Source organism: Tachypleus tridentatus, chromosome 9, assembly GCF_004210375.1.
Source record: "Tachypleus tridentatus isolate NWPU-2018 chromosome 9, ASM421037v1, whole genome shotgun sequence".
Taxonomy (NCBI): domain Eukaryota; kingdom Metazoa; phylum Arthropoda; class Merostomata; order Xiphosura; family Limulidae; genus Tachypleus; species Tachypleus tridentatus.
The window spans coordinates 25,738,682-25,753,570 of record NC_134833.1 but is presented as its reverse complement, the minus strand read 5'-3'; the positions used below and the strand labels follow the sequence as shown (position 1 = coordinate 25,753,570).

The following is a 14,889-nucleotide window of genomic DNA, read 5'->3' as shown; positions in this document are numbered from 1 at the left end:
TTAATTTCAAATCATATTGAAATTCTTGCTATGTTTTAAAAAGTTATGTTGCATACTGGTGAAACAATAATGGTGTGGTTGAAACATTTTAAATATTGGTTTATCTGTTGTCAGTATTATAAGGAGAAGTATGTTTACATGTATACCCGTTTTGGAGATATTTAAGTTGTTACCATGATAGTGTGAACTTAATTTTCAATCTTTATTATAGTACCTTAAGATCTAATTTTTTTTTTATTTGTGTATCATTGGTCAGAGAAAGATTTGTTAACTTCATAGTTAAACGTTTATGAAGAAATACTGTATTTATTTGTGTTGTGATGTTTATTTTTTTCATTACATAGGTGTTAAGAAGGAATCAGAAAGAAGAGTGGAATGGCTCAGTGGGCCAAGCTGCAACAATTACAAGGAGAAGCTTTGAAACAAGTACAGAATGTATACGGAGATCACTTTCCTTTGGAGGTTCGATTTGTTTTGGCACAATGGATAGAGGACATACCATGGTGTGACTGCAATTTTTTTTAGTTTAATATAAGGAAGGGTGTAGTATGTATGTTTGTTCATATTGTATTTCATTTTTCAAAGTTATTCAAATTTAGAAGTTAAGTAAATGTCAGTATGTATCCAGTGTATGGCACTTGCCAATAAGATTTATATACACACAGTTGTTGTGTTTTTAATACAAATATAATATACAAAGAGAAATACAGTTTATAATGATGGTTATTACACATAATGATTTATGTGCAAAAGTTGTACAAACTTGCAAACAGTGTTGAGTCTTGTACCTGGTCTGAAACTTTCTTGATGTCTTATTGAGGGCTCACAATGAGTCAGTTAATTTCGAGTTGATGTAGGTGAAATTCACTTAACAGGGAGCTAGCTAGCTCTGTATTCTTCTTTCTTCGTGAGCCACGTGCCGAGTTAAATTCCATCATTGAAGCTATGTAATGTTTTCAGAAAATTACTAATGTCTAATGTGAATCTGTTGACATTAAATGGTTTCTTATGTTCGCAATCTATAAACATCCCTGATCCAATATCTAAAGTTCCTAATTAGTAAGTACTGATTAATGTTATAGCCTCAAAGATTTATAGTTTATCAACTGTAGCAAACCAATAATACATTCTGTCTTTTGGCATGTTGGTTACTTTTATTGGTGTGACAAGTTTTTTATGAAGTTTCAGCTTAGGCAGTGCAATGTAGTCGATTCACTTGTGTTTACGTACAAGCATGTATTGTTCATTCTTACACTTGAGAATAATCTACAATTTTAGTGAATAGACAGAGATGTTACAGTACAGAGTTAACTATAAGTTATATATATTTTTTTAAATATAAATATAGCTTAAACATTAATATAAAATAGATATATGATAGAAATCTGTTATACATGAGATAATGATGTTTTATAACTGTGTAAGTCTTTGGAAACTCTTTTTCACATATGAACTCCTGGTAAGATGCTACTTGCAACATCAACAATGTACTACATTTAAAAAAATGCATTGCACATAGTGTTTTTTATAAGATATGAACTTATGACCAGATGGTACTATATTATATGGACTTCAATAATAAACCACATAAGTTCCTATTTATATTGAACTAGTCATTTTTGAATTCTTTACTTCTCACTTATGTGGCATCTTAGATTATTTATTAAAATTAATATATATACACATATGTATGCTTGTGTGTGTGTGTGTGTCTAATTAATTCAGTGTAGAAAGTGTTTGATGAAACTTGAATTGTGAAGCATAATTTGTTCTCCAGACCTCCTTAAACATTTTTGTTTTTCTGCCTCAAAGTAATATTCTCTTGTGTATGATGTTCAAAGGTACAGATTTCTCTTTTAAATTTACAACTTTAAATAACTGGAATAAAAAAACAACACTGGACATATTGTGTATTTTTAGTTTAATCAGTACTTTTATGTAATGTTGTATTGTAAAGTTTTTTATACATTTTTAGGTATAAGTTTTGTTTTTGAAATTACCATTCTTCTGTCAGGCAGTGGAAAGATTCATTAATAAAGCTCAGTGGACCCTCACATGGTTAAAGAATGTCTAAGTGTAGTATTATGGGCTTCTTCTGTATTGTAATTGCTTTTCAGGTAGTTGCTAATGGTGAATTTTGTTCTGTGAACAAAATATTGTTTTATACTGCCAAGCAGAGAAATCCAATGAAGACTTATAACAAGAAGGTTTAATATTAATAAATACTTTATTTGACACAAACCGAAGTATTTACAGATAAACTATACATGCAGATCATGTTAAAATTTGTTTTTTTTTCATTTTTAGGAGTGAACTAGATCCAGATAACCCTAACCATGAAAATTATGCAGCTAGGTTAGCTGTCTCATTAATTCAAGAGTTGGAGAATAAAGCTAGTTCCGATGACTTAAATTTTGTAATGAAACTTAAGCTTGATGAAGCTGCTGTTTATTTCAGAGTAAGATGTAATAAATATTGGATTTTGTTTCATGTAATACATTTTATTTGAAGAACTTTGATGTACTGGTGATTTGTTTTAAGTGGAATTTGGAATTGGTGAATTCAAGTTTTTACAAGTTTAAGTGATTGTGTTTTAAAATTAAATTTGTTTTAAGGAATATAAATTCTTTTACTTTGTAATTAAAGCTCATTTACTTGAATGTTTATGATTTTCTCTCAAAGTAGATAAATTTATTCAATAAAACATTTGTGTCTTTCAGTCTTTAGTTTTTATTTATCTGTCTGGAAAGTACTCATGCAGTGTATTTAGCTATTTTTTAGCACAGTGTTTTTCAGACTTTGAGCATCTGTGTACCGCTTTTGTGACTTGCTTTATTGGTGCCCGACTGCTGTCTGAGGGAGGAAAATGGCCACATAATAAACTTTATTAATATTTTCCATTAAATGTAATTTTAAAGTAATGATCATTATATTCAAATTTGGAAATGCACCTGGAAATAAATTAATGATTGTTTAATGGAAAGGATGGAACTGTTTGTGACCAGACAGTAGGACAGGGATATCCAGCTAAGTGCTGGGTAATTTAAGACAAAGATAAGGCTGAACATCAGAAGATTTTAGGCTCGGGGCTTGGTTTTAAAGTGGGTATCCCTGATTATTTTCTGCTCCTACATGGTACCACCAGTGGTACATGTACCACACTTTGAGATATACTGATTTAGAACATAATCAGTTTATTAATATTAAGAAAAAGAAACTTTTGAAAATTCTTTTGGTTTCTCATGAATCTTAACTGTCAGGTTGTTTCTGTAGTTATAAAGCAATAGTGACACATATTTTTAAGAGGAACTGGCCATGATAATTTGCCTCAGTATGTTGAAATTTTTTTTTTCTTTCTGTATATATTTTATAAGGTTTTGTATACAAGTAATGTCAATTGTTTGAAATTTTTAGTACATTATTTCTCTTAGGACCACTACAGCAGTAACCCTCAACAGCTGATGAAGGTTATTAAAAACTGTTTACAGGCTGAACACAATGCTATTCAGTTAGCTGAGAATGTGAGTATTATATTTCACTTTACAAAATGTGTATATGCAAGTCCCATATGTGTATAATTAATTGATTTTATTTGACTCAATTTTAATAATAAAGTTTTCAATTTTAAAATTTCATAGTTTCTCTTTCTGAAACCAATATGATAGCAATTTCATTTGTAGAATTTTTGTTTTCTGAAATGAATTAACTTCAGCTCTTATAAGGTATGTTTGTAACTCAGATAGTGTTGTTCTGGTATTATTGTGTTGTCATGGCACTTTCCTTTCTCTCATTCAAGTTATTCTCAACTGCAACTTAGCTGATATCATCAGTTGTTTACTGTCCAACTAACTTCCATGTTACATGTTGTAGCAGTCCCTATATCAAGATAAGTTAGAAAGTTTTTAATAGTATTTTAATGTATATCTTTACAAAGTTTTACCTGTTGCATACAAAGAGTGATGTGTTAACTTTTTCTTGTAGCCGTGTGTTCACGTGCCAAACCAGATATTGAGCACATCTCATGTACACCAAGAAATCAGCCAGCATTTGGATAAGCTGAAAAAGAAAACACAGGTGTGTTAGATTACTGTATGATCTTAACTACACTTGAAATAGTAAGTCTATAGGAAGTTACATAAACAACTTGTAATATTGTTCAGGGTGAGGGTGTAATATATGTTTGGTTTGTGTACTCCAACATTTCCATTTTTTTTTGTACTTGGCTTTTTTTTTCATCTTAAAGTTTTCATGTGTTTCTGAAGAAATAACCATCACTGTGTTGAAAATTTAAAAAGTGGGTTTTTATGTAATATGTTTGTGATAAATTAGAATATTTATCTCATGTACCTTTTGCTTATAAATTTTATACTTACATTTTTTGGCACAATTTAATAAATTAGGGAATTTGCTGTAATGGCATAGTGAAGACTAATGCACAAGTCATCCAACTTTGAGCTAATATTGTGTAATGATTTAGCAACTAATAGAGCTGCTGTCTTCTAAAGGAAACCGAAGAAGAAGTAAGACGTATACAGCAGGAACAAGAATCGTTTGTGATACAGTACCAGGAGAGTGCTAAACGTCAAGGTGAGTTGTATTTAACGTTTGAAGAACTTAAAAACTTTATCTAATTTTTTTCTTTTGAAGCTGCTTTTTTGTTTATTTGCTGATTTTGCTTTCAACTTTGTATATTAGTAGTGTGTTTAATATATACAAGTGGTATAAACTATTGATAGTGTATTTTTGGTGCTAGATGACTGTAATGTGATACCTGTTTTACATCCATGAATCAACTGCATTTATGGCCCTCTCTCTTTCTATACTTATCCACAGTAGAGGAAACTGTGATTTTATCTTGAATGCAAATTAGCATGTAATGACTTAGTGTTTGAGTACTGTGAAGTTTTCTTTTGTTAGATTGTATTTTTAAGGTGATGCTTTAATTTTTATAAAATGTTTTTTGTAACTCTGGATATTGAAACTTGTCACTTTCTTGGTTCAATTTCACATACGTTCTGTCGATCATATTGTTCTATTCACATTTATATTTGAGCACTACTCAATCAGGTATAGGTTTTGGCTTTAGGTATGTTTTACGTCACTGAGTATATTTTCTTCTATGAAGTTTTTCTTTTGTGAAATTACCATCAACTCTTTCTCAGGTGCTTCTCAGTTTTCTTTTGGTGGACATTTTTAACCAAACTGCACAAAACATAGTAAAAACTTACTACATAGTTTCTAGTTTCAGCTTTAAAAAATCAAATTGTTCAATTTTTCCTTAATTTTATCTGTTGTGAAATTTTTAAAATTTTGTTTTTGAAAGACATTCAGAATAAATTATTTCTTTTGTTATTGTTTCATTTTAAATATCCAGTCAGTTTCAGTATGTTTATTTTGATACTTATGTTGTCATTAGCAGTATTAATAACTTTCTGTTATAAGTTAAAAAAAAAAAAGAAGCAAATTCTGACAGGTTTTTTGGTGGTCCAAAATTTGACCTTTTACCATGGCATTACATTTATCTTGGTTAACTTAGGTAATAAATTTTTTTGCAAACAGTCAAGATTAATTTTGTGTCTGATTAAATTTTCTTTTTTTGTCAGTAAACAGTGAGTTATTTGTGTATTATTTTAACACTGTCTTAATAATTATATTCAGTAAATAAGGATTTTATTTGTCAGAATATTTTGTCGTCACTTACTTTATTTGCTAAACCTAACTGAGGTCACCTGATATCTTCTTGAAGAAAAGTAAAAGTTTCTGTAGCTTACAAACAGATTAATACATGAACATTTTGAGGAATCTATAAAAGATAAAATGAAGTACAAAAGAAATTTTAATGTCTGTGAACTATTCTTAAAAGATTTCTATACTTTGACTGTAATCCTCTGTTCATTCCTGGAGGATAAATAACCATTCAAATCACTATTCATACCATGTTGATGTATACAGTTTAGAATCTGCTCTATCCAATGGCATTTGAGCTTTGCCTGTTGTTACTTTTTGAACTGTGCTTCTCTATTTATTGTTCAGACCATGTGTTGTGACATTAGAGATGGGTGGAACAGAGATTTCTAATATTAGAAAATAAAAACCTATCCTTTCTGACTGAAAAAAACATGGAGAAGTTTGTCATTTACAGACTGGGCAAGATCCTAAATTTGTGAATATGTTCATTGTTCTTTGTAAATTGTAGTAGACAGACGTTAAGATATGACCAAATATCACTTCTAAGATATTTTTGATCTAAAAATTGTTTGAACTGGTCAGAGGTATAATTTTTACTTAAATTTTTAAATTTCTTATAGAGTGGGACTAAGTATTTGAAAGGTATTGTGAATTCCTGATGGGGTTAAAAACTAAGTAAGAATGTCATAGTTTTACGTATATTATCTTTTAAAAATCATATTCAAACTTGGCATTCAAATTTACATATAATTATTGTTCTTTTTGCTTAAAACTGTGTTGTGAACCTGACTGTTGTGATTGTAGTGATATGTAGGTGATGCTATAAATTGTAGCTACTTATTTTAGTTGTACATATTCCAGATACAGAGCATGCACACACAGTATTGGATGTAAGTGAGGAAATACGTAAGCGGTACACTTATGGGAGTCGCAAACAACAAGGATGGTGACTTTGTTAATGGTATAAAACATTCTTACTACTTAAAAGAGAAAAGCAAATAAGTTGTACATTGCACAAATCATTCTATACTCTTGAGCCATTTGCTTAACATGTAACATGACACAAGTTGTTCAATGCATAAAGTATCCTGTATGTGAACCATTTGCTTCCAATGTAACATGACATCTGTTCTTATGCTGCTATAAAGTTTTATCGACATACAGTTGTGGAATATTGTACCACATGTCTTGTATTACTTTCCACATGTAAGCCAGATTGTTTGGTCACATTTTGACTTTCTCAGTTTTGATGCAAGCCCCTACATCTATAAGAATGCTTGTATCAAGATTTTGCACAGATTAAGGTATGCTTGTGAACTTTCTATTGGCCTCTGCCATCGAGGTGTCATTTCACTGCTTGTGTTGATTCGTCATATGCTTCGCTTATATCTTGCTCTTCTCAGCTGTTGATTATTGCCAGAAAATAGTAATTTGGGTTTATTAGTAAAAGAGTACATGTACAGATTTGATTATTTCACTGGTCTGATACTGAATCTGAACTGTTGGTTACTTCTTTTAAGTGTTGGCTTTTCTTGTGTTTCTGTGTGTGTTGAATTGACTTTGTATAAATATGTATCTTATTATCCTCATGATAACATTTTGTTTTTCAGCAGTATTATTGACACAGATTATACCATGAATTACTAAATATCACTTGAAAATTTTCAGTTATTGATGGTGAAGCACTTCTGTTATTAATAGTGCCAGTTTTTTATCCTCTCTGAAGAATCTTGTATATAGGTTTTTGTAAAACTAGAGCCTTATCATAGATTTTTTTTGTATGGAATATCTTTGACCATCCAAAAGTGTAATTTCAACATGGTTGTAATGTAGTGTTTAAGTTCTGAATGCCATGGCTGGATTTGCAGTACTGCTGTTGTGAATGTTATTGCTGTCTGTAAATTAATAGGCTTTATATTGGTGTGACACTTTCTTGTTGGTTAGATGCTAACCAGTCAGTGTCAACCTGTGTGTGACACTTTCTTGTTGGTTAGATGCTAACCAGTCAGTGTCAACCTGTGTGTGACACTTTCTTGTTGGTTAGATGCTAACCAGTCAGTGTCAACCTGTGATTGAACTCTCACTTCACTTATTTTGTGTGTGACTGTGTGTGACACTTTCAGATGCTAACCAGTCAGTGTCAACCTGTGTGTGACACTTTCTTGTTGGTTAGATGCTAACCAGTCAGTGTCAACCTGTGATTGAACTCTCACTTCAGCTTATTTTGGTATCTTAAAAGGGTGCTATTCTTATACTATTTACATTTTGTGACCTACTTTCTTGTTGTTTCAATATTTGAGATATTCAAAAATATGAAGGGTGAAGAAAACAAAAGTTAATATGAGAAAATGTCTGGAATTAGACTTTACATTATCAGGGATGAATACCTATTAAAATGGGGAATAACCTAAGGCCAGTGAACATCAGAAAATGAAGCTATTGACTTTTAGTGTTTTGTAATCTAAATTCAGTGTTGTTATGTTCATATTAGTTACCTTTTTTGTCAATGGCTGGTTGGGTGTGAGTAATTGGTTAGAGACTTGGGATTTTTTTGCTTATAGTTTTTGGTTGTGGTTCTGTACTGTTTCATAGCTAAAGAAATATTCTTGGATAAGTTATCAAGTAACGATTTTCAGAAGATGTAGTCAGTCAGGTAAACTGTTATGACTATTAAAGTGTAACTAATTCTTTTTCATTGAAAGTGAAGCCTTTTGATTTTAGACACACACATACACACACAAATTGAAAGAACATATTTATTGGAAACAAACTATAATTATTAGATAGGATTGATCTTGGCCAAAAAAATATTATTCTCAAAGTTCTTGAAGAAGTTAGATGGTGTTATTGCAGGGAAAATTAAATCTTTGCTACTTACACTGTTTGTTTTGTTTTACAGTGGGAAGTTATCTGCTTTGATTGCCAGGAAACAATATCAAGAAAAATATGTTCATGAATGAGTTAAAAACTGAAATTGGTTGAATGTACGAGGTGTAGCATTTTGATTTGAGGGTGTTGGGTTAGATTCCCATTGCTACTAAATGTATTTACCTTATCTTTGTTGTTGCAAAACTGCTAATGCTAGCTGCTACTGTCACAAATTTTCAACTGCTAACTAGAATTTCTAAAATTTATTTGTCTAAATCTGTGTACCTCTTCATGATGACAGGACTAGTGCTTAGGTGACTCAAACCGTTGCAACAAGATTTCTCTAGTTTACTTGACAGGTCTGTGGGTATCCACTTTTGCAATAAAAACATATCAAAAACATACTGAAGTATCTTTACAACTCAACATTTGCTGCTACAAGACAATTCCTGTATGTACTTTATACAAGTATAATGGAAAAAATAAATAAACAAGTGTATAAAAAATTATAAATTTTAAATTGAAATGGGGATCTTGATACAAAAATAAATGAAACAAGAATTTAAACCACATAATGAAAGATTTATAAAAGTTAAATCTAATTTGGAAGCTTTATATTCCTAACTTTAGGCTAAAGGAGGATTAAACTTTATAAAAATGTGATTGTGGTTTTAAGTGTTATAAAAGCTATAGCTATCAGGGATATGGTTATACTGAAACTTTAGAATGTTGTGTCTATTCCATGGACACATTTATGCTTGACAAACAGAAAAAAATTAGTTAGGAGTTGTTAGTTATTTGTAAACTTGCTATAAGAAGTATTCAATATAAAATGAATGCTACAGTAAAAAAAGTACACAAACAAGTATCACTGTACTTGTTTGTGTACTTTTTATTATTTTGTATATTTCTTATAGCAGTTCTTCAAATGACTAACAATTATTACTTTGTATTTAAACTTTAATTTTTTTGTTTCTATTCATTAACTAGTAAGATATGATACTATGATTGCAGCATTCTTTTATTATTATTTTTGACAATAAACTAGACTTATAGTAACTTTACATGTGAATAGTATGTACAACTAGATTAAGGATACTCAAATCTTTTATGATTACCTACCTTTCATGGACTTCACCAACCCACAACCTCCTTTTTCCAAGGTATCTAGAAAGGACAAATTATTGATACAATAGGGTAATGCAGTGTTTGTATAGTTTGTTTTCAGACTAATCCATGATGACGACAAAACCCACTTATGGAGGAAAATGTGTAAAAACGGCTGGTGTGGGTAGAGAAAGCACTATGTTAAGGGGCAAACAACATTTTGACTTTCTTTCTCTACCCATACCAGCTGTCTTTACATATATATTTTCAGACAAAAAAACAAAACTTGTAATTTAATTTATACATTTGTAAACAAGAGGTCAGGATGCACAGTGTGAGAATGCTTAAATTACTCTATAATATTTTATGTCATTATGGTGATGCTTTTATGTGTTTTTCTGGGAACCATACAGCACAGATTCAGCAGTTAACAAACCAGTCTAATACACACAGTAATGTAGAAATGCTTAATAAGCTACAGAGAGAAAAGGAGTTATTGGATGATGCTTTACGCCAGCGAGCTACTTCATTGGTTCAACAGAGACAGGTTAGTTCTTAATGAATACATTAGTTATTGTTATTAATTGAACTTTGTTTTAGAGTAAAATGTAAATTGTGCATGTAATGTAGACTTTAAGTGGAAAATTAGTCCTTAGAATATTTCAAACAAATAATGTTTATATGTGTATATATAGGTTTTCTTTTATATATTTAGAAATAAGCACAACTGCTAAAGATAATTTCTAGCCTTAATTTTATTAAGAAATCTATATTTCATTATTACAATGGAGAGTACTATTTTTACTGATAGCAAGAGCTGTAGTAAATCATGGGTAATTGAAGTTAATAAAAGTGACAAATAACACTGGCTATCAAATTAATGGAAATCAGTTGGCTACAATAAACTGTTGCTTCTGCTAGGAATTGATATAACTATTTTCAAGCATTGATAGAAAATTGTGAATTTTCTTTAAAACCAATGGTACAGATGCTCGGACACATGGTTAATTCTTTACTGTGCACAAGACAAAATTTTAGTGTCTTAGATTCAAATTAAACTACTTTTTGTTTGTTACACCAGTTAATATAGCATAAAAACTTAACTAATAATCATCCATATCTTAATGGTATACAAGTTTTAACTTCTTAATTGTATAAGGAAATATTTAAAAAAAAAATTGAACTTCTAGTGTCACACAGTATCATATTTTCACTGGGCATCTTCTCTGTTTTATACCCCATCCTTCAAAATGTATGAAATTAAATGTCAGTTGTTCCCTCACAGTTGATATTGTTCAGACAAACTGTAATTTTTATATCCTTCATGTTTGGTTACAGAGCTCTTAATTGAAAATCACAAACCTCCTGCCAAGCCTACCTGTCACATCATCTCTTTTAGGATTTGTTGACAGTTCTTTTTTTTATATTTAATTATATAGTACCTATAACCAATAGAAATCAAGGTTCTCATCTATCAAATGACATATTGTAATATGTTCTGAATAGATAAGCTTCAATTTCACTTGTAATGCAGCTTTGATTCTCACAGGAATCACAACAGATGGCTTGGATGACTTTTTAATGGCTCTTGTCACATAATTAGAAAACTAGAAAAAATTTGAGAATTAGGGGAAAATGCTTGCTTTTTGCATTTCATTAGTCTGTGTTCTTTGATGCATTACTACTATTAGTATATATTATGTAGGCTTAAATAGTATTTCAAGGATGCAAGACATTTCAGATCATCAAGATGTGGCTGCAAGTAAAAGTATTGTTACCAGTTAAGATGGTGTTTGAGCATTTTGAATTTTGAAAATCTACAATCAGCACTTTTGGTAAGTGCTTTTGTATATTTAGGAGAGTAGATATTTTCACTGTTCAGCTTTTCTAATAACACATAAAAGCTATGAAAGATATTAACAGGGCAAGGCATAGCCTGGTTTAATAGCCATACAAACTGTGAATCTGAGGATCTTGGTTTGAGTCCATTGCTGTACACTTTGGGGCCATGTGGGTGTGTCATAAGAGCAAAAATCAAATATCGCTATGTGATTAGAGTTGCCCAAATATTGGTGGTAGTTGGTGCTACTGATGGCTACCTAGTTTCTAGTCTTATCAGTTCATTGATAGAGATGACTAGTATAGATGGCCCTTGTGTAGCTTTGTGAATACCTGAAATAAATTCCCTTGAAGGCCCACCTTTTGAAAACACTCGGGGTATAGGGTTTCTATTTCATTTTTATCAAGACTTCCTGGACCTACATATTTTTAGAACATCATGAAGGTAGCTTGAGTTCAGTATTTTGGTTAGACATGAGAAACAGGTCTTATAGTAAACATAAAGTTATAAAAATAATTATTATATGTATTTATAAAAATGAGATTTATGCAGAAGCTCAGTATTACTTCTCACATTCTGTTTGAACATTAAAAAAAATACCATGCACTCTTTGTATTTTCCAAATTAATAAATATTTACTACCATTTTGTTTCTCTGTTCTGGGTATTTTGATAACATTTAGTAATTCTTTGAGTTTTTATGTCAATTTTAACTGAATTTTTATGTTAGATGGTAAAAAAGTTTCTGTACAAGATTTGTTTTTCACATCTAATACTCAGTGTGATATTAGTATGGACCATACAAATGATTTTGATTGTATAAAAATCGTTAAAAAAATCACTAACTTTTCTGTCTGATATTCCTTGAAAGTCAGAACAGGACCTGCAAATGTTTGTAAGTAAAACCTGTGACACAAACATAGCAACTGATAACAATGGTTAAGACAGTTCTTTTTAAATGCACCTGTATACACGAGAAATGTATAACCAGGACTTGTTATATAGGGTGTGTCTTGACCTTGGTAGGTTTGGAACGCATTACTGATTGAAGATTTGAACCTTTAACTAGTACTAACTTGCATAACTTTCCAGTTATCATCATCATAGCAAATGTTTTATGTTTAACTGAAGATGCCATTTTCTTGCAGTTGAACCATACAAAGGGAATAAAAATTCAGACCTATCTCAACAGAATGTTTTTTTGGGAAAGTAACAATATTTTTGTAATTTAAGTAATAAATATACCTGTTTACGTACATACAGTTGATGCTGTTTGTGAAATTTCTATGTATACATTAAATTTACATTGCAGGAGAATGTTTTTTTTTCATTCAGTTAAAAGAAGAGCAATTGAGTTTGGCAAAATAAAGTTTTATTGTTGAAAAGTCCCTTTTCCAAATTGGTTATCCATCAGATTCCTTAAATAAAGTTTTATTTTTGAAAAGTCCTCTTTCCAAGTTGGTTTTCCATCAGGTTACTTTTGTTGTTGTTTTTTACCAAATACTGTTGATTAATTAAACATAAGTATTAAACATAACAATGAATAAAACAGCAAAACAGAACAAAACAATGACTCTTGAGCTAATATGGACATATAGATCATTATCTTTCAATATATATTAATAAATAATATGTATTGCAAATCATAATACTGAATTACTACTGTTAGCATATTTTATTTGTTTCATACTCTATCATAACAGTTACATTATCGTGTGTGCAATACGTTGAAGCAGTACAGTTACTATACTGTAAGTACCAATGAGTATCTTGGTATGTTACCCTTCTTTCATACATGGAGCAACATCATAAAAATTCCTGGGTCTGAAGAAAACCTCTGAAGACAATCCCGTGTGTAACTGTTACTGGAACCTTATTGTTTCACAAGATAGAATTATTTTGTCTCTGTATTTGTAAATATATTCAAACTAAATATACAACTGAAAATTGAAAGCTATTTTTAAGTTATACATTAATTAAGTGTGTATTTATAAGGGGTGCACATTTAATTTCTTTTTTTATTTCAGGCCCTTGCAGATCGACAACAAGACACCTTAATGCAAGTTCATGCTCTACAGACCCGCGTCCTGGATGATGAACTCATCAAATGGAAACGAAACCAGCAGCTCTCTGGTAATGGTGCTGTATTTGAAAATAACCTGGATCAGGTTCAAGAATGGTAAGATTGTATAAATCTCTCTTAACTCTTTTGCTACGGGTCATGGGTCAAAGACTGTGTCATTGTATTTGTTGTGTTGCATTCAAAATTTTATTGAACTACTGTTTTATGAATTTATGCCGATAAGTTTGGAATCAAACTTTAATATTCTGTACAAGTTAATTTTTTAATTTAAATGTAAATATTAAAAGAACACATCTAAATATAGATTTTACTGAGTTGTGATATGTTGAATTCAGCACTGTTTAAAATTAGATGTTTGTGATATCAAAATACTGAGTGTAATTTTGTACAAATTAGGAACTCAAATTAATGATATATACAACCTAGAGTATGAAATAAGAACCTCTTCATTTTGCTAAGATATGGCTTATGTACTAAATCAAACACAGTGCTCCATTAAGCTCTTTCCACTTTTGGAAACAGTCCCTCGTGTATTCTTACCACAGTATGTGATATACGACTAACCAATCAACAGCTTAGAGCATTCCCAGAGTTGTTTCCTCAACCATTTTAATCTTTGAAAACGTTACTGTGTTCTTTCAGTTAAAGTTTTCAAGGAGGTAGGTTGTGTCTTTAGTCTGTTCAGAGTTTCATATTTTTTTAAGTCTAAATACATCTTAGTTACAAAGCTTAATAAATTATAGTGGAATTCTCTGTTATCAGTATAGTTAATTATTATTTTTTGCTTATTGAACTGTATATATAAAAGTAGCCCAAGTGTTGGCAGTGGATAGTGATGACTGGCTGCTTTCCCTCTTATCTTTCACCTCTAAATTAGGGACAGCTAGCACATATAGCCTTTGTAATTTTGCACAAAATTCAAAACAAACAAATGAGGAAATATTCTAGTTAGTAAACCCCTTCTGAAGATTTGGGTTGTTAGCATTTTGAGCTAATAAAAAGTGATTAGCTGTAGTTATAAAGTTTATCTTCTATCTTTTCATTCATGTAGCTCAATGAAGTGCTAAAAACAGGTTGCATTTCAGGGTCAGTACTTAGAAGTTACATAATGTGTTTGATAATTTATAAATATTTGTGTTTATAATTGTTCATGAAATGTACAACAATATTTAAAAGGGTATTACTTTTTGTGAACTAAATATCAAGTATTGAGGATAAAACTTCAAGTTCAAAATGTTGTTCTGTAATTTATTTTAGTTAATGTTTTAATACCCATACCAGCCATATTCAGAATATAATGTTTG

General features: G+C 30.6%; 1 protein-coding gene across 3 annotated transcripts in view; it reads left to right on the top strand.

The window, feature by feature from the left end:
* Window positions 1-14,889, top strand: part of LOC143224881 (signal transducer and activator of transcription 5A-like) — a 63,378-nt gene that overhangs the window by 9,245 nt on the left and 39,244 nt on the right. For all 3 annotated transcript variants that reach the window (XM_076453290.1, XM_076453289.1, XM_076453291.1), the window contains exons 2-8: window positions 345-503; window positions 2,308-2,458; window positions 3,432-3,521; window positions 3,982-4,074; window positions 4,506-4,587; window positions 10,077-10,210; window positions 13,530-13,681. In XM_076453290.1, coding sequence (XP_076309405.1) covers window positions 376-503; window positions 2,308-2,458; window positions 3,432-3,521; window positions 3,982-4,074; window positions 4,506-4,587; window positions 10,077-10,210; window positions 13,530-13,681 — 830 coding nt within the window. In that variant the 5' untranslated portion in view covers window positions 345-375. The remainder of the gene's footprint in view (window positions 1-344; window positions 504-2,307; window positions 2,459-3,431; window positions 3,522-3,981; window positions 4,075-4,505; window positions 4,588-10,076; window positions 10,211-13,529; window positions 13,682-14,889) is intronic.